General features: G+C 41.3%; 1 protein-coding gene across 3 annotated transcripts in view; it reads right to left on the reverse strand.

The window, feature by feature from the left end:
• Nucleotides 1-26,339, reverse strand: part of FAM184B (family with sequence similarity 184 member B) — a 151,003-nt gene that overhangs the window by 46,137 nt on the left and 78,527 nt on the right. For all 3 annotated transcript variants that reach the window (XM_054485848.2, XM_054485847.2, XM_063663551.1), the window contains exons 6-7: nt 16,172-16,282; nt 15,449-15,556 (exon numbers count right to left, since the gene is read on the reverse strand). In XM_054485848.2, coding sequence (XP_054341823.1) covers nt 15,449-15,556; nt 16,172-16,282 — 219 coding nt within the window. The remainder of the gene's footprint in view (nt 1-15,448; nt 15,557-16,171; nt 16,283-26,339) is intronic.

The following is a 26,339-nucleotide window of genomic DNA, read 5'->3' on the forward strand; positions in this document are numbered from 1 at the left end:
TTGTTATATCCTTTCCTGGTTTTGGTATTAGGGTGATACTGGCTTCATAGAATGATTTAGGGAGGGCTCCCTCTTCCTCTATCTTGCAGAATAGTGTCAATAGGATTGGTACCAATAAGGAACAGTCAGCAGAGTAAACAGACAACCCACAGAATGGGAGAAAATCTTCACAATCTATACATCTGACAAAGGACTAATACCCAGAATCTATAATGAACTTGAACAAATTAGCAAGAAAAAAAAAAAACAGTCCCACCAAAAAGTGGGCTAAGGACAGGAATAGACAATTCTTAAAAGAAGATATACAAGTGGCCAACAAACCTATGAAAAAATGCTCAAAATCACTAATAATCAGGGAAATGCTAATCAAAACCACAATGTGATACCACCTTATTCCTGCAAGAATGGCCATTAAAAAAAAATAGATAATTGGTGTAGATGCAATGAACAGGGAACACTTCTACCCTGCTGGTAGGAATGTAAACTAGTACAACCACTATGGAAAACAGTGTGGAGATTCCTTAAGGAACTAAAACTAGGAACTACCGTTTGATCAGCAATCCCACTATTGGGTATCTACCCCGAGGAAAAGAAGTCATTACATGAAAAAGGTACTTGCACAGGCATGTTTATAGCAGCACAGTTTGCAATTGCAAAAATGTGAAACCAACCCAAATGCTCATCAATCAACGAGCAGATAAAGAAACTGTGGTATATATATACAATGGAATATTACTCAGCCATAGAAAGGATGAATTAATGGCATTCCCAGTGACCTGGATGAGACTGGAGATATTATTCTAAGTGAAATAACTCAGGAATGGAAAACCAAACATCATATGTTCTCACTCATAAGTGGGAGCTAAGCTATGATGACGCAAAAGCATAAGAATGGCACAATGGACTTTGGAGACTCAGGAGGAAAGGGTGGGAAGGGGGTAAGGGATAAAAGACTACAAACTGAGTGCAGTGTATATTGCTCAGGTGATCAGTGTACCAAAATCTCATAAATCACTGCTAAAGAACTTACTCATGTAACCAAACACCACCTGTTCACCAATAACCTATGGAAATAAAAAAAAATTTAAAACAACAACAAACAAAAATAAATGAAAGATTTTCCCAGACAAACAAAAGTGGAGGGAGTTCTTCATCACTAGACCTGCCTTACAAGAAATGCTAAAGGGATTTCTTCAAGTTGAAATGAAAGGATGCTAAACAGCAACAGGGTAGCCTAAAAGTATGAAACTCATTAGAAAAGGCAAATATATAGGCAAATATAGAACTATATTACTGTAATGGTAGTGTGCAAATCACTTTTAATTGTAGCATAAAAGTTAAAAGACAAAAGTATTAATAATTACAAGCATACCTCAGAGATATTGTAGGTTCAGTTCCAGACTACCACAATAAAGCAAATATTGCAATAAAGCAAAGACACACAACTTTTTTTGTTTCCCTATACACATAAAAGTTATGTTTACACTATACTATAGTTTATTAAGTGTGCAATAACCTTATGTCTAAAAATACATACCTAAATTTAAAAATACTATTTTGCTAAAAAATGCTAACAATCACCTGAGCCTTCAGTGAGTTGTAATCTTTTTGCTGTGAAGGGTCTTGCTTCAATGTTGATGGCTGCTGACTGATCAGAATGGTCATTGCTGAAGGCTGGGGCAGCTGTAGCAATTTCTTAAAATAAGATAACAATGAAGTTTGCCACATAGGTTGACTCTGTCTTTCACAAAAGATTTCTCTGTAGCATACAATACTGTTTGATACCATTTTGCTCACAGTAGAACTTCTTTAAAAATTGGAGGCAATCCTCTCAAACTGTCACTGATCTATTAACTAAGTTCATGTAATATTCTAAATCCTTTCTTGTTATTTTAACAATGCTCACAGAAGTCTCATCAGGAGTAAATTTCAAATGAAGAGACCACTTTCTTTGATCGTTTCTAAGAAGCAACTCCTCATCCATTGAAGTTCTATCATGAGATTGCAGCAATTCAGTCACATCATCAGGCTTTACATTTCACTCTTAGTTCTCTGTCTCTATGTAGTTACTTCCTCATCTGAAATCTTGAACCCCTCCAAGTCATCCATGAGGGTTGGAATCAATTTCTTTCAAACTCTTATTGTTGTTTTTTATCTCCTCCCATAAATCATGAATCATGAATATTCTTAATGGTTTCTAGAATGGTGAATGCTTTCCAGAAGGTTTTCAATGGGCTTTGCCCAGATCCATCAGGAGAACCACTATCTATGGCAGCTATAACCTTATGAAATGAAACTTATTTCTTTTTTTTTCACCCTGTCCTATTGTGCTAAGAAATCTACTTCCTAAATAATAAGACTTCAAAGGAGAAATTATTCCTTGATCTATGAGCTACAGAATGAGTATTGTGTCAGCAGGCATGAAAACAACATTACTCTCCTTGTACCTCTTCATCAGTGCTCTTGGGTGACCAGGTGGTCAGTGAGCAATAATATTTTTAAAGGAATCTTTTTTTTCTGAGCAGTAAGTCTCAACACTGGGCTTGAAAAAACAGATGTGCTATCATACAGGCTTTATTGCTCTACTTATAAAGCACAAGTAGAGTAGACTTCACACAATTCTTAAGGCCTCTAGAAATTTTGAAATGATAAATGGTCATTGGCTTTAACTTAAAGTCACTAGCTTTATTATCTCCTAACAAGAGAGTCAACCTGTCCTTTGAAGCTTTGGAGCCAGGCATTGACTTTTCCTCTCTAGCTACGAAAGTCCTAGATGGCATCTTCTAATATAAGGCTGTTTTGTCTACATTGAAAACCTGTTGTTTAAGTTAGCCGTTTTCATCAATGATCTTAGCTAGATCTTCTGGATAACTTGCTGCAGTTTCTCCATCAGCGCTTGCTGCTTGTTATGTTATAGAGATGGCTTGTTTCCTTAAACCTCATGAAACAACCTCTGCTAGCTTCCAACTTTTCTTCTGCAGCTTCCTCGACTCTCTGGCTTCATAGAATTGAAGAGAATTAGGGCCTTGCTCTGGATTAGGCTTTAGGTTAAGGGAACGTTGTGGCTGGTTTGATCTTCTATCTAGACAACTAAAACTTTCCCCATATCAGCAGTAGGGTTATTTTGCTTTCTTATTACTCATGTGTCACTGGAGTAGCACTATTCATTTCTTTCAATAACTTTTCCTTTGCATTCACAACTTGGCTAACTGTTCAGCACAAGATGCCTAGCTTAGGCCTGTCTCAAAGTTTTTGACATGCCTCCTCGCTATGCTGAATCATTTCTAGTTTTTGATTTAACATGAGATATGCAACTCTTCCTTTCACATGAACACTTAGAGGCCATTCTAGTATTGTTAATTGGCCTAACTGCAATATTGTTGTGTTTCAGCGAATAGGGAGGTCCAAGGATAGAGAGGGAAAGAGGGGAACAGCTAGTTCTGGAACACAACCAGAACATATACAACATTTATTAAGTTCACCATCTTTTGTGGGCATGGTTTGTGGTGCCCCAAAACAATTACAATAGCAACATGAAAGATCACTGATCACAGATCACCTTATCAGATATAATAAGAATAATAAATTTTGAAATATTATGAGAATTACCAAAATGTGACACAGAGACACGAAGTGTATTTTTTGATTAAGGTACACATATTTTTATAAATAATGCTATTACACACTTAATAGACTGTAGCATAGTGTAAACATAACTTTTACATGTATTGGGAAACCAATAAATTTGTGCAACTTGCTTTATTCAATATTTACTTTATTGTGGTGGTCTGGAACTGAATTTGCAATATCTCCAAGGTATGCCTTCATAATGGAGCTGAAAAATTCCTATTGCTTAATGATGACATAGCCACTGTAAAGATGTAGTGTTAAACATTATCTTTTCTATGTTTAGCTACTTTAGGATACATAAATATTTACCCTTGTGTTACAACTGCCCACATATTTTGTACAATAATATGCTGTACAGGCTTGTAGCCTAACAGCAAAAAGCTGCAGCATATAGCCAAGGTGTGTAGTGGGCTACACAATCTAGGTTTGTGTAAGTACACTCTATAATGTTCTCACAATGACAAAATCGCCTAACAACCCATTTCTCAGAATGTATCATCGTCATTAAGTGACACACAACTGTATTTCACAATTGAACTTGACGTGGAGATCAATAAATAGATGACTGAATGAGTGCTTTTTTTTAAGAAAAGGTCTGTGGCTCTGTTGCCCAGGCTGGAGTACAGTGGGACAATCTCTGCCTCCTGGGTTCAAGCTATCTTCCCACCTCAGCCTCCTAAGTAGCTGGGACTACAGGTACATACCACCACGCCCTTCTAATTTTTGTATTTTTTGTAGAGATGGGGTTTTGCCATGTTGCCCAGGCTAGTCTCAAACTCCTGACCTCAAGTGATCTGCCCACATTGACGTCCCAAAGTGTTAGGATTACAGGCGTAAGCCACTGCACCCAGCCTGAATGAGCTCTTTCAAGCCCAGCAATACTTGTTTCAATTGCTATTATGAACAGCTTTACATGCATAAACTAGAAAACCTAGAGGAGACGGATAAATTCCTGGAAATATACAACTCTTCTAGATTAAATCAGGAAGAAATAGAAACTCTGAACAGGCCAATAACAAGCGGCCAGACTGAAATGGTAAAAAAATTGCCAAAAAAAGTCAAGGACCAGATGGATTCACAGCTGAATTCTATCAGACATTCAAAGAAGAATCATATTAATCCTATTGACACTGTTCTATGAGATAGAGAAAGAGGGAACCCTCCCTAAATCATTCTATGAAGCCAATATCACCCTAATACCAAAATCAGGAAAGGACATAACAAAAAAAGGAAACTACAAACCAATATCCCTGATGAACATAGATGCAAAAATCCTTAACGAAATACTAGCTAACGAAATCCAACAGCATATCAAAAAAATAATCCACCATGATCAAGTGGGTTTCATACCAGGGATGCAGGGATGGTTTAACATATGCAAGTCAATAAATGTGATATACCACATAAACAGAATTAAAACAAAAAAAATCACATGATCATCTCAATAGATGCAGAAAAAGCATCTGACAAAATCCAGCATCCCTTTATGGTTAAAACCCTCAGCAAAATCAGTATAGAAGGAACATAACTTAATGTAATAAAAGCCATCTATGGCAAACTTTCAGCCCACATTCTACTGAATGGGGAAAAGTGGAAAGCATTCCCCCTAAGAACTGGAATAAAACAAGGTTGCCCACTCTCACCACTTCTATTCAACATAGTATTGGAAGTCCTAGCCAGAGCAATCAGACAAGAGAAAGAAATAAAGGGCATCCAAATCAGTAAAGAGGAAGTCAAACTATCACTGTTTGCTGATGATATGATCGTATACCTAGAAAACCCTAAAGCCTCCTCCAAAAAGCTCCTAGAACTGATATATGAATTCAGCAAAGTTTCAGGATACAAAATTAATGTATACAAATCAGTAGCTCTGCTATACACCAACATCGACCAAGCTGAGAATCAAATCAAGAACTCAACCCCTTTTACAATAGCTGCAAAACAACCAAACAAAAAAAACCTTAGGAATATACCTAACCAAGGAGGTGAAAGACCACTACAAGGAAAACTACAAAACGCTGCTGAAAAAAATCATAGGCGACACAAACAAATGGAAACACATCCCATACTCAGGAATGGGTAGAATCAATATTGTGAAAATGATCATACTGCCAAAAGCAATCTGCAAATTCAACGCAATTCCCATCAAAATATTGCCATCATTCTTCCCAGAACTAGGAAAAAACAAACCTAAAATTCATATGGTAAAAAAAGGAACCCACGCAGCCAAAGCAAGGCTAAGCAAAAAGAATGAATCTGGAGGCATCACATTACCTGACTTCAAACTATACTATAAGGCCATAGTCACTAAAACAGCATGGTACTGGTATAAAAACAGACACATAGGCCAATGGAACACACTAGAAAATCCAGAATTAAAGCCAAATACAGCCAACTGATCTTTGACAAAGCAAAAAACAAAAAAACAAAGAAACAAAAAACCAAAAAACATAAAGTGGGGAAAGGACACCCTATTCAACAAGTGGTGCTGGGATAATTGGCAAGCCACATGTAGAAGAATGAAACTGGATCCTAATCTCTCACCTTATACAAAAATCAACTCAAGATGGTTCAAAGACTTAAATCTAAGACCCAAAACCATAAAAATTCTAGAAGATAACATTGGGAAAACTCCTCTAGACATTGGCTTAGGCAAAGAGTTCATGACCAAGAAAACAAAAGCAAATGCAACAAAAACAAAGATAGATAGATTGGACTTAATTAAACTAAAAAGCTCTGCACAGAAAAAGAAACAATCAGCAGAGTAAACAGACAACCTACAGAGTGGGAGAAAATATTTGCAATCTATACATCTGACAAAGGACTAATATCCAGAATCTATAAAGAACTCAGATCAGCAAGATAAAACAATCCCATCAAAAAGTGGGCTAAGGACATGGATAGACAATCCTCAAAAGAAGATATGCAAATGGTTAACAAACATGTGAAAAAATGCTCAACATCACTAATGATCAGGGAAATCCAAATCAAAACCACACTGTGATACCACCTTACTCTGCAAGAATGGCCTTAGTCAAAAAATAAAAAAAAAATACATGTTGACATGGATGTCATGAAAAGAGAACATTTTTACACTGCTGGTGAAAATGTAAACCAGTACAACCACTATGAAAAACAGTATGTAAAGTTCTTTAAGGAATCTCCATATTGTTTTCTATAGTGGTTGAACTACCAGCAATCCCATTACTGGGTATCTACCCTGAGGAAAATAAGTCATTATACAAAAAATATACTTGCACATGCATGTTTATAGCAACAAAATTTGCAACTGCAAAAATATGGAACCAGCCCACATGCCCATCAGTCAATGAGTGGATAAAAAAAAATTGTGGTATATACATACCATGGAATACTACTCAGCCATAAAAAGGAAGAAAATAACGGCATTTGCAGCAACCTGGATGGAATTGGAGACCATTATTCTAAGTGAAGTAACTCAGGAATGGAAAACCAAACACGGTATGTTCCCACTCATAAGTGGGGGCTAAGCTATGAGGATGCAAAAGCATAAGAATGATACAATGGACTTTGGGGACTAGGGGCAAAGGGTGAGAAGGGGTGAGGGATAAAAGACTGCATATTGGGTACACTGTATGCTGCACAGGTGATGGGTGCACCAACATCTCAGAAATCAGCACTAAAGAACTTATTCAAGCATATAAGGTAACACATATGTTAATTAGCTATATTGAGCCATTCCACAATGTATAGATATTTCAAAACATGTTACACATGATAAATTAGTTTTTGACGTCATTAAAAATTATATTTAAGTTTTGTTATTTTGAAAGCTTTTTCACAGATCTTTTTCAGTTTTGTTTGTTTTTGAGCCTGTCTTGTACCTGGTTGCACTAAATATATAATAGTTCTCTCTTGTGAAAACCTTAAAAGCCTAGATTTGCACATGCATTCAATGATAATAATGATATAACAGAAAAAAGAACTTATTTCATGTAACCAGACACCACCTCTTCCCCAAAACCCTACTGAAATAAACAAAACAAAACAAAAAAATTGTCCACTTCTCTGAACTCTAAATAAAACAGACTCAGAACATGGCTTCTGAGAATATCCCTGAGCCACTCCTGGTGTATCCTGAGTTGTTCAACCCAATTCCTACTCTTGGGTTTTTCCCATCAGGTGTTTTTCTCAGGTTCAGTCCAGTGCTCTCTCAGTGCTAAAGTGTCCTAGGTATGAATAGTGTGCACAGAAAAATAAATAGATCTGCTTCTCCTCCAAACCATCTACTGCAAATGCTTCCTCCCACTTCCTCCCAGGCAAATGGCTGGTTATTTTAATCTGTGTTCACATTTAGGTCCTCATCTTTCGTCTTCCAGTTATTTAACCTTTTCTGGATTATTTCTATTTTAAAGAAACACCCACGCCCAGGAAATCTCCCAGAAGGGAATATTCAAAGTCATTCTCAAGTTCATTTGACAATCTTTCAAAGGTAGCATTATGTACATCTTAAAATAGAACACCGAATGTAATGGAGTTTTGCTGAAATGATTACAGGGGACTGTAATAGATACTATAAAGTCAACTTACATTGACAGAATCTTTAACGGTTCTGAAAAGTGCCTTCATATGCTTTCTCCTGTTCATTACCGCAAGTCTCTGGGGGTATGAAGTGCAGGGATTATTGCCGCTGTTTTACTAACAAGAAGTAGTGCAGCATTGCAGCTTACAGCACAGGCCCTGCTGCCACCCTTTGGCCTTGGTTTCTCTATAAGAGTCTCATAGGGTGTTTGTGGACTGTGTGAAGTCCTATGGGTTTGCCATTATGAGCAATGAAGAAACTGATCTCAGGGATGGTTTCTGACCTGTCTGAGGCTCCTAAGCAGGTCTTGGGTAGAGCTCGGTGGAACCCATGTCCTAAGCCTTAGGCAGGTGGCCCTGCCCTACACTGTCTTCCCAGGCTCTACTGAATCTCAGCCAATGCCCAGAACCTCTCCATGGAGTGAAGGGCAGCCTGCCTTGTTCCATGTCAGGTGGAACCAGACCCCTCAATTCACACCAACTAAGGGTGCTGGCTCCCAATTGGCCTGAGGGACACTCAGGATGTCACAGTTGTTTAAGAGCCTAGTGGTTATCTGCCTGCCAATGGCCAGGACAGGTGATGCCTCGAATTCCTATGGTCCTCCAAAATATGGCGTGGGGTGACTGTTGCCCAGCAAACCATTCAGGGCCTCCAAGGAGCAGGGGACACTTTCAGGCCTGGAGAGCTTTGGAGTGTCCCTGGATCCTTCCCAAACACCTCAGGGAGCTTGCCTTGGGCTGCTTCCCCACGGCATCCCATTTCCTGGTGAAGTCATGTTCAGATTTCAGTGTCAAGCAGATGTCCGCAGACGTCATTCTTTTGGAACAGTTTCCTGGACTCCCCTGAACAGAAAGCTTCCTCTCCCATATGGGCTTGCCATTAATATATCTTCTTGCCATCATCATAGCAGTCATGGCAACAGGTTAATATTTAAGGAAATAGTTATTTCTCCCATTTGAAATATGAGCCCTCCAAGGATCAAGATTGGGCCTCATTCTCCTGGACATGCAGCCCTATGGCTTGTATAGTGACGGTACTCAGACATATTTATAGAGACGAGATGACTTAAGTGGCAGTTACCACAAATGACTCCCTTTTCCTTCTGGAGAGGGTGTGGGCAGGGGTATGTATGAAAACTTCCACCATTCTCCACCACCCGTTCAGTGTGGCCCAGGCACCAAAGGAATCTTCTGGAAAAAAATTTTCCCTCAGAATGATTATGACTAAAATGGCTTTCTGGAAACCAATTAGTAAAACTTTGAATCTACGAGAATCAAGGAGACTGGCAGGGAGAGACCAGGATTAAAGGCTTGGTGAGGTCCCAGCTAAGTTTAGTGGGGACAGAGTCACACCCACGTTTGGCAGCCCCCTCCCCGCATGTTCTGGGAATGGAGTGGAAAGCCTGCTCTCAGTTGACATTATTATTTTTATCTCTCTCTCTCTTTTTTAGATTTCTTTTTATTGTTTGTTTATTTATTTATTTATTTATTTATTTTTGAGACAGTCTCACTCTGTTCCCCAGGCTGGAGTACAGCGGCACAATCTTGGCTCCCTGCAACCTCCACCTCCCAGGTCCTAGCGGTTCTTGTGCCTCAGTCTCCCACATAGCTGGGACTACAGGCATGTGCCACCATGCCCAGCTAATTTTTGTATTTTTAGTAGAGATGAGGTTTTGCCATGTTGCTCAGGCTGGTCTTGAACTCCTGGCCTCAAGTGATCCACCCGCCTCTGTCTCTCGAAGTGCTGGGATCATAAGCGTGAGCCACCGCGCCTGGACTGTTTTTATTTCTCTTGACTCACTGAAATGCTTTGGCAGAACAGCTACTGGCCTAAACTAAAACCCCTGAGTCTTGAACAAACTTAAATTTTATAGCCCCAATCCAGCAGGAACATGGGGAAGTTGTCATTTAATATCCTGTTCTGACGCCCCTATTTCCACCAGCAGATCTGCCATCAGATTGTTCAAGCCCCTGCCCAGGCCTCCCTGGCTTTACCTCTGCCGCTTGTACCATTCTGTGTGGTTGCACGTATGGCAGTACTGAAGTATGCTGCTCACACCTCATCTAGACCTAGGCAGAGCTTCGGCTCACCAGGCTGGCACACAGCTGGCTTGGCAAAACTATTTGAACTACATTACATTTTTTTTCTAATTGGCAAAGTTCAGAAAGTTTTGTAACTTGCTGTGTTAGCAAGGCACACATGTTGCTGGTGGGGGCACAGAGCAGAACAACCTCAGTGGGTGGCAGGTAGTGGTATCTATTGAAGTTAGACACATACACACCACTGAACCCAGCAAATTCCACGGGAGCAAGAGTTAGTACCTAGGGAGCATTTGCACACACTAGGTGCTGTTTCCAACACCATACAGATAGGAATTCATTTAGACCTCACAAAGACCCTCTGGAGTAGATACTATCATCATCCTTGGTGTATAAACAAGAAAGGTGAAGCAAGGAGACATTAAATTATTTGTCCAAGATTATCTATCCAGTAAGAACCCAGGTGTCTGGTTCAGGGGTGAGCTTGCTTAACTACTATACTATATTATATCCCTCTATGGTGCTATCCATTGAAGTATTATCTATAATAGAGAAATATTAAAACAATCTAAATGTCAATCATTAGGGAATGGTTAAACATAATATGGTTTTTCTGTACAAGGGAGAACTAGGTGGTTGGTTTGTTTTTTAAAAAATGAAGCTAAAAGGGAAGTATGCTGATATATTACAATCTCTAAGCTATAAAATTTAAATTAAGAAAAGCAGAATTGGCCAGACGCAGTGGTTCATGTCTGTAATCCCAGCACTTTGGGAGGTGGAGGTGGGTGGATGGTTTGAGCCCAGGAGTTTGAGACTAGCCTGGACAGCATGATGAAGGCTTGTCTCTACGAAAAATACAAAAATTAGCTGGGCGTGGTTGTGGGCACCTGTAGTCCCAGCCACTCAGGAGGCTAGGCAGGAGGATTGCTTGAGCCCAGGAAATTGAGGATTGCAGTGAGCCAGGACTGCACTCCACCCTGGGTAGCAGAACAAGACCCAGTCTCAAGAATAATAATAATAATAATAATTCATGAGAGTATCCTATCATTTATAGAAAAAAATCCATAATTATGCCTGTATATACACTATCCCTCTGAAAGGATACATAAGAAGAGAGAAAATAAAACACAACAAGTAGTTTTCCCTGGGATAGGGAACTCAGCAGGAAGGAGGAAGATGCTTTCCTATGTATACCTTTATATACCATTTGAGTTCTGTACCATATATGTGGATTGCTTATTTGAAAAGAGGTTTTAATCTGAAAGAACAATATCTGCAAAATGTCTAATAGAAAACAGCACCAGATATTTAAGCTGTTACTAAATGTCCACATTGTTTTCCAGCAATTTGTTTATGCACACTTCTCCCTCTAGCATCCAGCTCAGAGGCTGGCACATGCCAGGTATTGCACACATGACTGCAGAATGAATGAATAACGTGCATATTGAGTTGAATCAAATGAAACTGATATTTGTCGAGGTTCTTGCTGCAGTTCTATAGAGGAGGCATCTGCACTTCCCTCTAGAAACCGAACTCATTCACTATTCACAACAGCAAAGACATGAAATCAACCCAAATGCCCATCAATGATAGACTGAATAAAGAAAATGTGGTACATATACACCACCATGGAATACTATGCAGCCATAAAAAGGAATGAGATATGTCCTTTGCAGGGACATGGATGAAGCTGGAAGCCATTATCCTCAGCAAACTAACACAGTAACAGAAAACCAAACACCGTGTGTTCTCACTTATAAGTGGGAGCTGAACAATGAGAACACATGGATACAGGGAGGGGGAAAAACACTCACTGGGGCCTGTTGAGGGAGGGTGGTGGGTTGAGGAGAGCATTAGGGAAAAGAGGTAATGCATGCTGGGCTTAAGACCTAGGTGATGGGTTGATAGGTACAGCAAACCACCATGGCACATGTTTACCTTTGTAATAAACCTGTTCGTCCTGCACATGTACCCTGGAACTTAAAAAAAAAAAAAAAAAAGAAACCGAGCTCATTGAAAGACAACATTCTAGATTAAGAAGGCTGAGGAGGGCTGGGCGGGTTGGCTCACGCCTGTAATCCCAGCACTTTGGGAGGCCGAGGCGGGCGGATCATGAGGTCAGGAGTTCGAGACTAGCCTGACCAATATGGTGAAACCTCATCTCTACTAAAAATACAAAAATTAGCCGGGCGTGGTGGTGTGCGCCTATAGTCCCAGCTACTCAGGAGGCTGAGGCAGAAGAATCGCTTGAATCCGGGAGGCAGAGGTTGCAGTGAGCCGAGATCACGCCATTGCACTCCAGCCTCGGTGACACTGGGTGTCAAAGTGAGACTCTGTCTCAAAAAAAAAAAAAAAAAAAAAAAAAATTAAACAAAATAAAGACTGAGGAGTTTCCTGGTGGACCAACCCATGGTTCCCAACAGACACTTATATTCTGGACTTCTTCAGGACTTGCTTTTTTAGCTACAGAGGTGGTTCTCAACTGGGGATAATTTTGCCCCCAGGAGACATTTTTGGTTGGAAAGGTAGTACTGGCATCTCGTGGGTAAAGGCCAAGGATGCTGCTATACATCCTGCAGCACACAGCACAGCTCCACACACCCTGCCAAAACAAAGAATTATCCAACCCCAAAGTCAAGTGCTGAAGTTGAGCTGTGGTGATAGCACCGACTCATGGACATCGTGACCATGACTGGTAGACTCGGGTCATCAGCCCTGGAACATACTTAGAATTTCTATGTGTTTATTTCCCTAAAACACAGCCTGCTCTACAATCTTCCTGAACTGCATTTTTTTATTCAGTCTCCAGCTTACCACCTTATTTCAGATTTAATCTCATCAAGAAGGATACCAGCCAACTCCAGTCCGTCTCCCTGCCACGGTCACTTTGAGGAGCTAAGAAATATTTGACTATCTCAGGACAACCTTTCTGGGAAACCCCACAGGGTGCTGGTGAAAGGTGCAGCTGTCCCTGGGGCCAAAAGTTCTCTGGAATGCTAGCTCATGAGACTGATTCTTGAGAAACTGAGGGAGAATGAAAATGTCTGCACATCCCTCAGGCAGAAATCTTCCGAAAGGAGAGGGACAGCCTCAGATCAGGAAAGGGCAAGCCCTGTGGATGAGGGTGCCTCTGCTCCTTTAGGCTTCTCCTCCAGGCTTACATGGGGGCAACAGGGCTGCTCAAGGATTCTCCCTTAATCTGGGTGTCAGAGGAGGAAGGAGGAAACCCAGGGAGTCCTGGCTGCTCCCCTTAACCCAATGACAGCTTGGGCCTGTTTTATCTGGAAGGCATCCTGGGCATGTGCTGCTCTTACGGAGAGAGGAGGGGATCAGAACCAGTGATTCCATCCTGTCTTGGCTATTTACCTGCCTGTGACTGTGGGCAGGTCACCTGCCCTCACCTTCAGTTTTCTCTTCTATAACATGAGTGCCTTACAGGGTTGTTGGAAAATTCCAATGAAGCTGAGTATGCTGGCTCATGCCTGTAATCCCAGCACTTTGGGAGGCCAAGGTAGGAGGATCACCTGAGGTCAGGAGTTTGAGACTAGCCTGGCCAACATGGTGAAACACTGTTTCTACAAAAAATAGAAAAATTAGCCGGGCCTGGTGGCACGCACATGAGGTCCCAGCTACTCGGGAGGCTGAGGTGGGAGGATCACTTAAGGCCAGGAGGTTGAGGCTGCAGTGAGCTGTGACTGCACCACTGGACTGCAGCCTGGGTAACAGAGAAAGACCCTGTCTCAAAAACAAAAAACTCCAATGAAGTCAAAGATGAGAACAGTGCTCTATGACTGACCAGTTCACATACAAATATTAATAATTATTTAAATCCACAGTCACTAGATTTTGGCTCATTTTTGCCCTGGTGAATATGTGGTTGAGTGGGGGTTATCTCAGAGGAGTATGCCATGGGGGCTGTTGGCAGGACCAGGGCCTGAGCCCTGGAAGGTGGGGGTCGTGGGAGAGAAACTACAGTTCCTGAGGACACTCATGTACACAGAAATGGGTAAACAAGAGACTGGTGAGACTGATGTGGTAAGATTCAGACTCACCCATGTAGTGTTTTCCCTCCTGGAGTTTGAAATGGCCTGAAAATTGTAGGCAACAATCAAATAAGTGAAATTGAAGGCCGTGGGTTTTTTATGGCTCTCTTGCTGCCGAAACAGGAATTAAGAGGGTTATTCAAGCCAGGGTACTCAAGCGCCCACTTCACGGAGATTATTTATATTCCTGACATGGTACAACAAATGTTCACTGAGTGCCTATCTTGTGGGTTAGGCTGTGTCCCTAAGAAGATATGCTGAAGTCTTAAGCCCCGGTACCTATGAATGTGACCTTATTTGGAAATAGGATCTTTGCGATGCAATTAGTTATGATGAGGTCATGCTGTAGTACAGTGGGCCCTAAATCCAATGACTGGTGTCTTTATAAGAAGGCTGTGTGAAGACACAAAGACTCAGATACAAGGGGAAGGAGTCCGTGTGATGACAGAGGCAGAGATAGGAGTGACGCGTCTACAAGGAAGACTTGGCCAAGGAACAAAAGGACTGCCCAGCAACCACCAGAGGCGAGGGGAGCGGCACAGACCAGGTTCTCCCTCGCAGCCTCCAAAATAAGCCAACACCTTGATTTCAGACCTCTGGCCTCCAGAACTGTGAGAGAGTACATTTCCATGGCTGAAGCCACCAAGTATATGGTCATTCATTCTGGTGATCCTAGAGAACAACACAACCCACCGTGAGCCAGACAGAGAGACAAAGAGGAACCAGTTTCTACTCTCAAGCGGCATCCCTGAAAGGGCAGGTTCACGGACAAGGGCTGTTGTGAGAGTAAATGAGATCATGGCTGTGGAGGGAGACAGCCGGGGCAAGAGAGGGGCTTTTATGACTACTATTGGGGTTCATGCTGGGCAGAATCAAAGGCCCTGCTCTAGTTGAGTGCGCCCTTTATCCTCCAGGCAGGCTGCTCTGAGAGAGAGAGCGGAGACTCATCTGACAGGCCTTATTCTTTTTCAAACCACGCAGATAATTAGACTTCTATTTCCTTCTTGGTTTCTGTGAATGGATTTTGTGGTGATTTTTTTTTCTGGGCATTTTGGCAGTGTCGAGGGGAGATATAAAAGAGCCCATTAACATCAGCATGTGTCACTGGGGACACTGAAAGGCTGAGACCGAGAAAAGAAATATCTTTAATTAAATCTGACAGAGCTGGAGCTTACCTGGGTCTCCAGAATGCTGCAGTGCTGGCGGCCTAATTCCTGGGGCCTTTCCTCAGCTCTTGTGGGGTGTGTCTTATTTTGTTGGATAAATTCTTCCAGCCTTAAAACCTAAAACAGGAGATAAGAAACACTACGCAATGAAACCAAGTTCTACCTCCTTGATACAGTCATTCATCCGGGAATCAATTCTCCTGGGTCAGTCTGTTCTGGGGAGAGTGCCCCATTAGACAAATTCTACACACACTTCTAGAAATGACTTTTTTTTTTTTTGAGCCAGGGTCTTGCTCTGTCACCCAGGCTGGAGTGCAGTGGCGCGATCTTGGCTAACTGCAACTTCCACTTCCCGAGTTCAAGTGATTCTCCTGCCTCAGCCTCCTGAGTAGCTGGGACTACAGGTATGCACCACCACGCCCAGCTAATTTTTTGTATTTTTAGTAGAGATGGGGTTTCACCATGTTGCCCAGCCTGGTCTCGAACTCCTGACCTTAAGTGATCCGCCTGCCTCAGCCTCCAAAAGTGCTGGGATTACAGGCATAAGTCACTAATCTGGCATCTCTAATCTGGCTCTCTGTTACCTACAGCTAAATGCATGCCCCCTGAGACAGCCTGCCTGTCTGGCTGAGTGTCCTTTTCTGTCTTCCAAAATTCTTGGCTTCTCAGTTAGGCAGAAGCTCCCAGGGACCAGAAACAGCACCCCAAGGCTTGCATTTGTTTGGGGCTCACCTCGAGCAGAGAATTCTGGAGCTTCACATTGAGGGCTGCTTTCTCTTCTTCCAGCTGCTTTATCTCCTTTTCTGATTTCTTCCTCACTTCCTCCAGCTGTGCTTCTACTTCCTAAATGATGATTGGAAGAGTTAACCATACAAGGCACGAAAACAGGACAGTTAACATTTTCACACCCTGTCTTATTCCCAGAGATCAAAGAAGCTTATGAGTGTCATACAATACTGCAAATAAACATAAATTAGACATACACGAGAAGGTCAAAAGAAAACATGTGTTAACATCACACCACAAAGCCTGATATATATAGGGGTGGGGTGGGACTAATTGTTGTCTTTAAGTTTTCTAGTGTCAAATAAAAAAATGCTCATTACTAACAAAATTCTCAGTGTCACATTCATTACTAACAAACTTGTCAGTGTCACATAAGTAAAAAAGCCAACTACATTTTTGGATGCAGGGAAATAGGAAAAGCAGTACGAAATTTCTTCTCAACAGCATCCATACATGAGTCAAAATGATGTGGTTGGCTGGGTATGGTGGCTCACGCCTATAATCCCAGCACTTTGGGAGGCCGAGGCAAGTGGATTGCTTGAGCCCGGGAGTTTGAGACCAGCCCGGGCAACACAGTGAGACGGTGTCTCTATTTTAAAAATAAATAAATAAAATAAATAAATGATGGGATTCCCAGGGCCCATTGCTCCATGGTCCCTCACCACAGCCCATGAGCCTCAGTGCAAAGGAGATCCAGGTGAAGGAACATTATGGGGACCACATGAGTGGTACAGTCACGTTCCAGTTGTGTCATCTCGAGCACATTTCCTAACCTCTCAGTGACTCACTGTGCTACTCACATGCTCCCTGCCACTCCAGGTACATAGTAAAGGATTGGTAGATGACAAGCACTAATATTATTCTCATAGAGGGGCCGGGCGCGGTGGCTCACGCCTGTAATCCCAGCACTTTGGGAGGCCAAGGCGGGCGGATCACGAGGTCAGGAGATTGAGACCATCCTGACTAACACGGTGAAACCCCGTCTTCACTAAAAATACAAAAAGTTAGCTGGGCGTGGTGGCGGGTGCCTGTAGTCCCAGCTACTCGGGAGGCTGAGGCAGGAGAATGGCGTGAACCTGGGAGGCGGAGCTTGCAGTGAGCTGAGATCGCACCACTGCACTCCAGCCTGGGTGACAGAGCAAGACTCCATCTCAAAAAAAAAAATTGTCATAGAGACCTAGGCTTTCTGTTCTAGCTTAATTTCTATGGAAATTGTGCAAGTATCTAGAGGAGTGAATGAGATAGTCTGTTCCTCTTAGCTGAACTTTAGGTAGACATTGTGTCACTCATTCATTCAACAAATATTTCTTGAGATCTACTATGTGCCAGGCACTGTTCTCAGAGCTGGGGAGATAAAAGGGAGAATTCCTACACACCAGGAGCTGACATTTGAGTGAAAAAGACAGGCAGCAATCAAAGTCCATGAGCAAACAAGATGGCAAACACTGGGTTGGATGGAGAAATAATAAAGCCGGGAGGGGGCTCTGCAGTGTTGGGGAGGGGCTGAAATATTAGATAACTTGGCCAGAGGAGTGCTCCAGAAAGTGACTTTGGAGTAAAATCCTGTAATAAGTGAGGGAGTTCACCAACGAGATGTCTGGGTGTGAGGTTTCCAGGACCTGCAAAGGCCCTGGCATGTTCTAAGGACAGAGAGGAGCTGCCGTGGCTGGACTAGATGAGGTTTGAGGAACACCATCTGAGGCCTCAAGCATCAAAGTAAGACTTACCAGTGAGGTGAAGGCCACTTAACTGTTGGTCAGAGGAGTGATGTGGTTGCAATTATATTTGGATGAGCTGGCTACTGTTTTTCTGTTTGTTTTTTTTTTGAGACAGGGTCTTGCTCTTGTCACCCAGACTGGAGTACAACAGCACAATCACGGCTCACTGCAGCCTTGACCACCCAGGCTCAAGCAATCCTCCTACCTCAGCCTCCGAAGTAGCTGAGACTACAGGGGCATGCCACCATGCCCAGCTAATTTTTAAAATTTTTTTTGCAGAGATGAGGTCTTGCTATGTTGCCCAGGCTGGTCTCGAACTCCTAAACTCCAGCGATCCTCCCACTTCCACCTCTCAAAGTGCTGGGATTACATGCATGAGCCACCATGCCCAGCTTCACTACTGGTTTCCATCTTGAGTACAGACTGACGTGGGTGGAGGGGTGGGGTGAGAGCAGTGGCAGGCAGGCCTGGGAGGAGGCTGTGGTGGTAACTGAGGTAAGAGTGATGGTGGCTGGGCCTGTGGTGGCAGTGCAGCTGGGAGGAGGGGTAGAACTTGGGATATATGTGGAATGTTGACTGACAGGACTCACCGAAAGGAGAGGTCAGGATGACACCAGGAGAAAATGGTGCCACCATGAACTGAGGTGGGGAAGACAGGAGTGGATTCAGGGACCACCTGAGGAGCTTGTCTGCACGTGTCAAGTTTGATACATCTGTTAGATGTCTAATTAGGTAGATAGAGGGTCTGGAATTCAGGGGAGGGTTCTGGGTTGGAGTATGCATTTGGGAGCCATCAGCATACACAATGTATTGAGGCATGCATTTGAATGAGAAAAGCTAGGGAGAGAACATGAAGGAAAATATAAGACATTAAAGAACCAAGCCCTTGGACACTCCAAAATTTCCCATGAATTACAGGTTACAATATCCGGCAGGTATTTGTAGAGCAGCTCTCCTAGGCTGTCAGTTGATTATAGACCTGTAGATCTAATGGATAAGATAACTGTAGCTGACATTTGCCAAGTACACGCCATTTGCTGGCACTTTACACAGACCATCTCTCCGGTCTTTGTGAAAGCACTATGACTTAGGTACTACCACTAAGGCTTATTGTAAAGATAAAGAAATGAAACTTAAAGAGGTTAAATGCCTTGCCCAGGGTCAAGATTTGAACTCAGGAAAGCCTGAGCGGTTGACTGTGCTTCTTCCCCGCCTTCTTAAGGAAAATTTAGTTCCTAGTACAGAAAAACGCTTGACTGTGTGAGTACAGAGGTTGTCATGTATCAGACAACAGCATCACTAGGCTGGGCAGAGAAGACTTGTAGGAAAACCCATGTTTAAGCTGGACTGGAAGGATCATTAAGAACCGGACGGGACTAGGCAGGTAAATGTGGGAGCAGAGAGAAAGTACTCTTCATCAAAGTAAAGAACATGGGATGAAAGATGAACTAAAAGGCTGGAACCATTGAGTGTGGCTCATGCCTATAATCCCAACACTTTGGGAGAATGAGGCAGGAGAATTGTTTGAAGCAAGGAGTTTGAGATTAGCCTTGGCAACACAGTGAGATGCTATCTCTATGAAATTTTTAAAAAATTAGCTGGGCTTGTTGGCATGTACCTGTAGTCTTAGCTACCCAGGGGGCCGAGGCAGGAGGATCACTTGAGCCCAGGAGTTCGAGGCTGCAGTGATCCATGATAGCATCACTGTATTCCAGCCTGGGTGTCAAAGCAAGACCTTGTCTCTAAATGAATGAATGAATGAATAAATAAATAAATAAATAGTAAAAGGCTGGAGGGCAGAGTTGGACAGGGGAGAGGTGTGGGATGAGGTAGGAGAGAGCAATCAGGAGTCTGCCTCTGTAGGGTCTTAAACACCATGTTAAGGAATTGGAACTATTTAATACATTATAACGATGATAGGGAGTGATTGGAGAGTTTGAAACCAAGGTTGAATTTCCAGAAGGTTCCACTGCAATGAAGATTAGATTACATGAAGTGGGGAGACTGGAGGCAGGGAAATCATCACACAGTCCATCATGAAATGGAGGTTGACTGGATCAGCACGGTACCACTGAGGAGAGAGGGAAGTGGAGGAATTCCACAGTCATTGAAGAAGCAGAATTAATACATTTGATGGATGATTGAATGTGAGGGGTGAGAAAGGGATCATGTTTGACTCCTGGGTTTCCAAGTTGAACATCTGAAAAGATACTGCTGCTGATCACCTGCATGACACCTTTATACTTCTTGTGGGGCTAAGCCCAGCCTAGGCCAGTGACTCTGGGGAGGCCCTTAGCATTTTTCCTGGGATCAGTCACTTAAAAGAGAAGAAAAAAAAACCTGGATATTTAGCATGTGTATAGTCTCTGTTCAGTAAATCTAGGATCCCCTTTTGCAGGGCTTGTTGTTTTTGAGAGCTCATTTTCTAAACACAGTATGTAAATTATCCTTTGGTTTCAAACAAGTTCAGGTAACTTAAGCAATCATCAGCAGCAAGCCAATCCCTTCAACAAAAATTCATTATTTTTACTTCATTAATTAGCTTCTCATCCATAGAAGCTTTTATTGAACAGAAGTTTTGTTTAACATGCTTTAATAAAGAAGACACTCACTAACACTGCCAAGATGTGTTCACTGTAACAGCACAGTGACAATCACCTGTGATAATAATTTTTATCATAAAGGAATGACTATTTCTAATTTTACATAGCTTAACTTCCCAGTCTACAAGTGATTAATCATGGCTTCAGCTGTAACCTTGACAAATGAACCTAATGTGAAAAAAAATTCCCCCACAGATGGAAATACTCAATTTCAGCAGTAATTTTTGGCATTAGTAAGCTTCATGTTAGGTGCAAAATAATGTGGTTTACTTTCAGAAAACAAAATTTCTGGGTCACTGGAGAACACAGATTTGAAAGAAGCATGCCCAGTCCAGCTCAGCCCAAAGTGACATTGAAGATTTCAACAGGAAAATTTCCTTAACTCAGGTAAAGAGAAAAAAAATAAATAAATAACAAAGACAAGGACATTGAGAAAAAAGGAGACTAATGCTCTCAGATATTTAAACTGCTTCATCCCAAACCTGGAAGACTGTTTCATGGGCCATTAATTTATAGAATTCACAGAGCATTTTCATAAACTCTATTCTCACTGAACTTTCAGATACCCAGGAAAACAGGTTTTATGGCACCCATTTTACACAGAGGAAATCCCACAGCTGATAAGACGTAGATACAGGACTCACACTCATTTTCTGTTTCTTTGTCCAGATTGTCTACAATTACAGGTAATTAAGGAAAAGAGATGTAAAAGTGCCACTGTAAGGGAACACCAACTGAGCAATCACAGAAAATTACCATGTAGAGATTTCAGTTGGCGTTTTAAGAGAAAACTTGTTAACTTTTTTCAAAAAGAAAAGTTAATTATTTGGTATATATTTAAAGTTCGTGATGCAGCTGAAAGAGTCAACCAGTACAAGGCCTTAAATAATCACTCAGAACCAGTCATTAGCAATAATATCAACACTGATACTAATCAATACATGGGAGACCCCATGAAGCGTCCCAACTCTGTAGTAGGGCTTAACTAGAACTAGAGAAAATTCTACTCTAGACTCATCCTAACAAAGCTTAAAAATAAATCTGGAAAATTGAACATGTTATATTATGTATGATTTATTGTAATAAAAATGTCTCACACAATGAAGCTGCTTCACAAGTAATTTAACTGCCTGTCAAAACAAAATTTAGCAAAAAGGACAATAAAATCCAGATGTTTAACAACTTAACATTCTCAATGTCCAGCATTCAATAAAAAATTACTAAATAGGCAAAGAAGCAGAAAAATGTGTCTCATAAAGAGCAGAACCACCAGTCAATAAAAAAGACCCAAAAGTGACAGAGATGACAATGTTAAAGGAACAATTATAAATTTATTCAATAATTTAAAGGAAAACATGAAAATAATGAGGATGGAGAAGAAAACTGTAAAGAAGAACAGAATGGAATTTCTAAGGCTAAAAATTATAATATCTAAAGTGAAAAATGTACTGAATGGGGTTTTAAAAAGATTAGATGGTACAGAAAGAAAGATGAGTAAACTTGAAGATACAGCAAGAGAAATTATCCAAACAGAAACAGAGAGACAAGGAATCTGAAAATGAAGAGAACCTCAATGACTTGTGGGACAATATTAGAAGAGAAGCAAGAGCAGGAAAAAAAATGGAAGAAATAATAGCTGTAAAATTTCCAAATTTCATGAAAACTGTAAACCCATAGATTCAATGAGCCTATAACAAAAACACAAAGAAAATCACATCATGGCATATCATAATCAAATTGTTGAAAACTAGTGATAAAGAGAAAATCTTGAAAGCAGTCGATAAGAAGAAATATACTATGCACAAGGAAAAGAAGATAAATGTGGCTGTTAACTTTTCATTAGAAGAAAGTGCAAACCAAAAGATACTGAATGACATCTTTAAAGTGTTGAAAGAAAAAACAACTGTCAACCTAGAATTCTATATCCAGTAAAAATATCCAACAAAAATGAAGGCAAAATAGAGGCAGAAAATATGTTGTGAGTAGGAGTTGACACATGCTACAAGAAATGTTACGGGAAGTTCTTTAGGCTAAAGAAAAATGATACTATACAGGCACTTGAAGCCACCAAAGGAATGAAGACTGCAGAAATGGCAAACAAATGGGAAAATGACCCTTTTTTCTCATTAAATTTTTTTCTCTAAAATATGGTTGTCCGTTTAAGCAAATATAAAAGCAATGTACTGTGGGATTTATAGCATGTGTAAAATAAAATACAATATATAGCAACCATTGTACAAAGAACACAAAGGGTGAAATGAAAATGTATCATCATGAGGTTTGTATGTGTGAAGTAATGTATTTCGACAGACCAATAAATTTAAAGGTGCATATTCCAAATCCTAGAGTAACCACTAGCTCTCCACTTTGCCAAAAGATAGCATACCTAATAAGTCAAAGGTGGAGCTAGAAAATGGAATACCCCCAAAATACTCAATGTATCCAAATTAAACGGAAAAAGGGGGTGGGGAACAGATGTGACAAGTAGGAAAAACAAGATGGTACACTTAATGATAATTACATTAAATGTGAATGGTCTGAATGTCCCATAAAAGGTGGAGATTGTCAATCTCTATAAAAAAGGATCCAAGTATACCACAAAAGCACTTTTAATAGAAAGACACAGGTTAAAGTAAAAGGACAGATTAAAATAGAACAAGATACACTAACCATAAACATGCTGGAATATACATATATTATCAGACAAAGCAGACTTCAGGACAAACAATATTTCATAAATAATAACAGTCAATTCTTCAAGAAGACACAAGAATCCTAAATGTATATGCACAAATAAAAACGTTTCAATTTACATGAAACAAAAACTGAGAACCAAAAGGAGAAATAGACAAATCTACAATTTTAATTTGAGATTTCAATCTTCCTCTCTCAATGATCAACAGAACAAGTAGAGAAAAATCAGTAAGGACATAATAGACTTGAACAATACTATCAACAAGCTTGACCTAATTAGCGTTTATAGAACACTCCACCCAACAGCAGCAAATCCAGATTCTTTTCAAGTACACATGAACCATTCATCTAGACAGACCACGTTTGGGCGAAAAACAAGCTGAACAAATTTCAAAGGAATGAAATGACAGAATCTATTATCTAACCACAGGGGAACCAAATTAGAAATCAATAATAAAATGATACCTAGAAATGTGCCAAATAGTTGGACATTGAACAATATACTTCTAAATAACCAGGGGTATTTTGGGAATTGATAGAAATATGAAAAAAAAATCTGAGATTTTGGTGGTAGTAGCAAATAAAGAAAAAAATTTGAGAAAATATCATTAATATTTGTTATTTAAAATTAGAAAACAGAGGCCATAATGGTTCGAGGTGACATATTTAAGATTTGACAGTGAGACTGCTTTCCCCAGGCACAGTGCTTATTACACATTGACTTGACTCTGGTTGTTTGACTAGATCTTGTCCTCCCTACCAGACTGTTTGTTCCCTGAAGACATGGCCAATTCCTGTATTCCTACATTGCTCAAAACATAAATATGCATTTAGTCAATGGTAATAAACAGTAGATGGATAATGGCAGAGCTAGGACCCGAATGTTACGATCTACGGCCCAGGGCAATGTATATTCTTTTATACACATAGACTGATAGAGAGCAAGAATTACTGGCTATGGAGTCAGACAAGCCTGATTCATATCCAACTTCAGTTGCGTTCTACTCAAGTTACTTAATTTCCCAAGTTCCTTGTCTATGAAATGGAAAAACAACGACAGAGCTGAGGTCAGGATCTGAATGCTGAGTGGAGAGTTTCATTCATTTTGGCTGCCAAAGATCTAGCCTCCCTTCCATTTGGATGTTTGAGAACCCTCCATCTGATGGATCAGAGCCCTCCTCTTATTATAGACCTGGAAAACACCAGACTGCCTGCAACTTGAGCATGGGTACATGACTGAAGCTCCCCAGTCAGGCGCACCTATCCTGGATTTCAAATCACAGGCCATGATGTGGACAGTGGGAGGCACACAGAACTTGGCACCTGCAGCATCCAGGGGCAGCAGGGCCAGCTGTTCTAGAGCTGTACTGACCAAGCGAACTTTCTGTGATGATGGAATGTTCCACAGTGTGACGTAGCTAATGTGCAGAAATCACATTTCTGTGTGATTTCTCAGACACTGTGCTCAGACCTGTGCTGGCCAATAGGGTAGCCACTGGCCACATATGAATAGGGAGCACTTGAAATGCGGCTAGTGCCACCGAGGAACTGAAATTTAAATTTTATTTGATTGTAATTAATTCAAATTTAAGTAACCACACATGTCTAGTGGCTTCCATATTAGATAGCTCAGTCAGTTCTCCAGGCAATGCCCAGGGCCCAGTGTTGGTGGTGTTGGCTGTGTAAGCTGCAGGTCCAAGTTCAGAGGTGGCAGCATAGGTGTTCTAATCTGTTTTGCAGTAGATTTGGGACATTATTCCTGGCTGGGTAGCTGCCAAGCCCAGTTCCTTGGTCTTCCATTACGCTTGTTAAATTCCTTTTCTGCCTAAACTCCCAGTTTGGTTTGTGATTCTTGTCACCAAGAATCCTAAGTGATACAAATGAGAATTGCAGAAGTGATTAGCACAGCTCAGGAGGTGCTGAATACATCATCTGCATCCCTTCCCTAGGAGTCAGTGTACGCAAATGCTAATTACAGGATGTGTACTGTGCTGTCCGTCAAGTTTCGGTGACAGTATCATCTAATCTGGGGTCAAGGAAGGCATCAAGTCCTCCAGGTCAGCTCCAGCCCACCTCCTATAGTGTGTTCTTTAGGTTAGGGTAGCACTCAGGATACACAGTATACCTGCAGACAAGGGCTCAGAGAAATAGTGCACTCCTAACTCTACAGGGGAAAATGATATCTATTTTTAGTCCATAAACCCTAGATTGGAGGCCTCTTTAAGGTTTCACCTTTCCCAATCTGCATGGCCTAATTTAAATTCTCAGTTCTTGGAAATGAACAAAATGTAAAACCAAAAAAACAAGTAAGTGCAATTTGTTGCGACATGATTCATATCCCAGATGGACTCATGCCCCCTATTAAGGCTGAAGTGAGATTTATACATTCAGGGTCAGGTGTGGCTGACAGGTTACCAGGGCAACGTGTAGTTCTGCGAGAGCACGCCGCGGTCCCTCCCGCTGCTTGTGGCTGGGGATGGAAAGAGTGTCCATCTGTTTGTCTGAGGATTAGATTTGTGCAACCAGTTGCAGCTCATGGTGAGAAAAAATGCTTTCGATACAGCTGTCTACCCAGTGTGAAGGTGGGGAAGCCACGGGCTCTGGAGTCAGGATATCAGATTTGAATTGCAGCTCTACCGCTTAGCTGTGTGTCTTGATATATAACATCTTTGAGCTTCAGTTTCCTCAACTCTAAGTGGGGATATGAACATTTTGTAATATTGTTGGAAAGATTAAATGTGTTCTAAAGTATGAGGTACTTTATAAAGTATAGTGGGCATGAAATGATGTTATCACACATTATGTTACCCGATGCACATGGAAATTAACAATGAGAGCTGGGCATGGTGGTGCACGCCTATAATCCCAGCACTTTGGGAGGCTAAGGTGGGAGGATCCCTTGAGTCCAGGAGTTCAAGACCAGCTGGGCAACATTGTAGGATCCCCATCTCTACAGAAAAATTCAAAAATTAGCCAGGCATGGTAGCATGCACCTGCAGCCCCAGTTACTCAGGAGACTGAGGTGGGAGGATCCCTTGAGCCCAGGAGGTTGAGGCTGCAGTGAGCCATGATCACACCAATGCACTCCAGCCTGGGCAA

The sequence above is a fragment of the Pongo pygmaeus genome, chromosome 3 (assembly GCF_028885625.2).
Source record: "Pongo pygmaeus isolate AG05252 chromosome 3, NHGRI_mPonPyg2-v2.0_pri, whole genome shotgun sequence".
NCBI classification, from domain to species: Eukaryota; Metazoa; Chordata; class Mammalia; order Primates; family Hominidae; genus Pongo; species Pongo pygmaeus.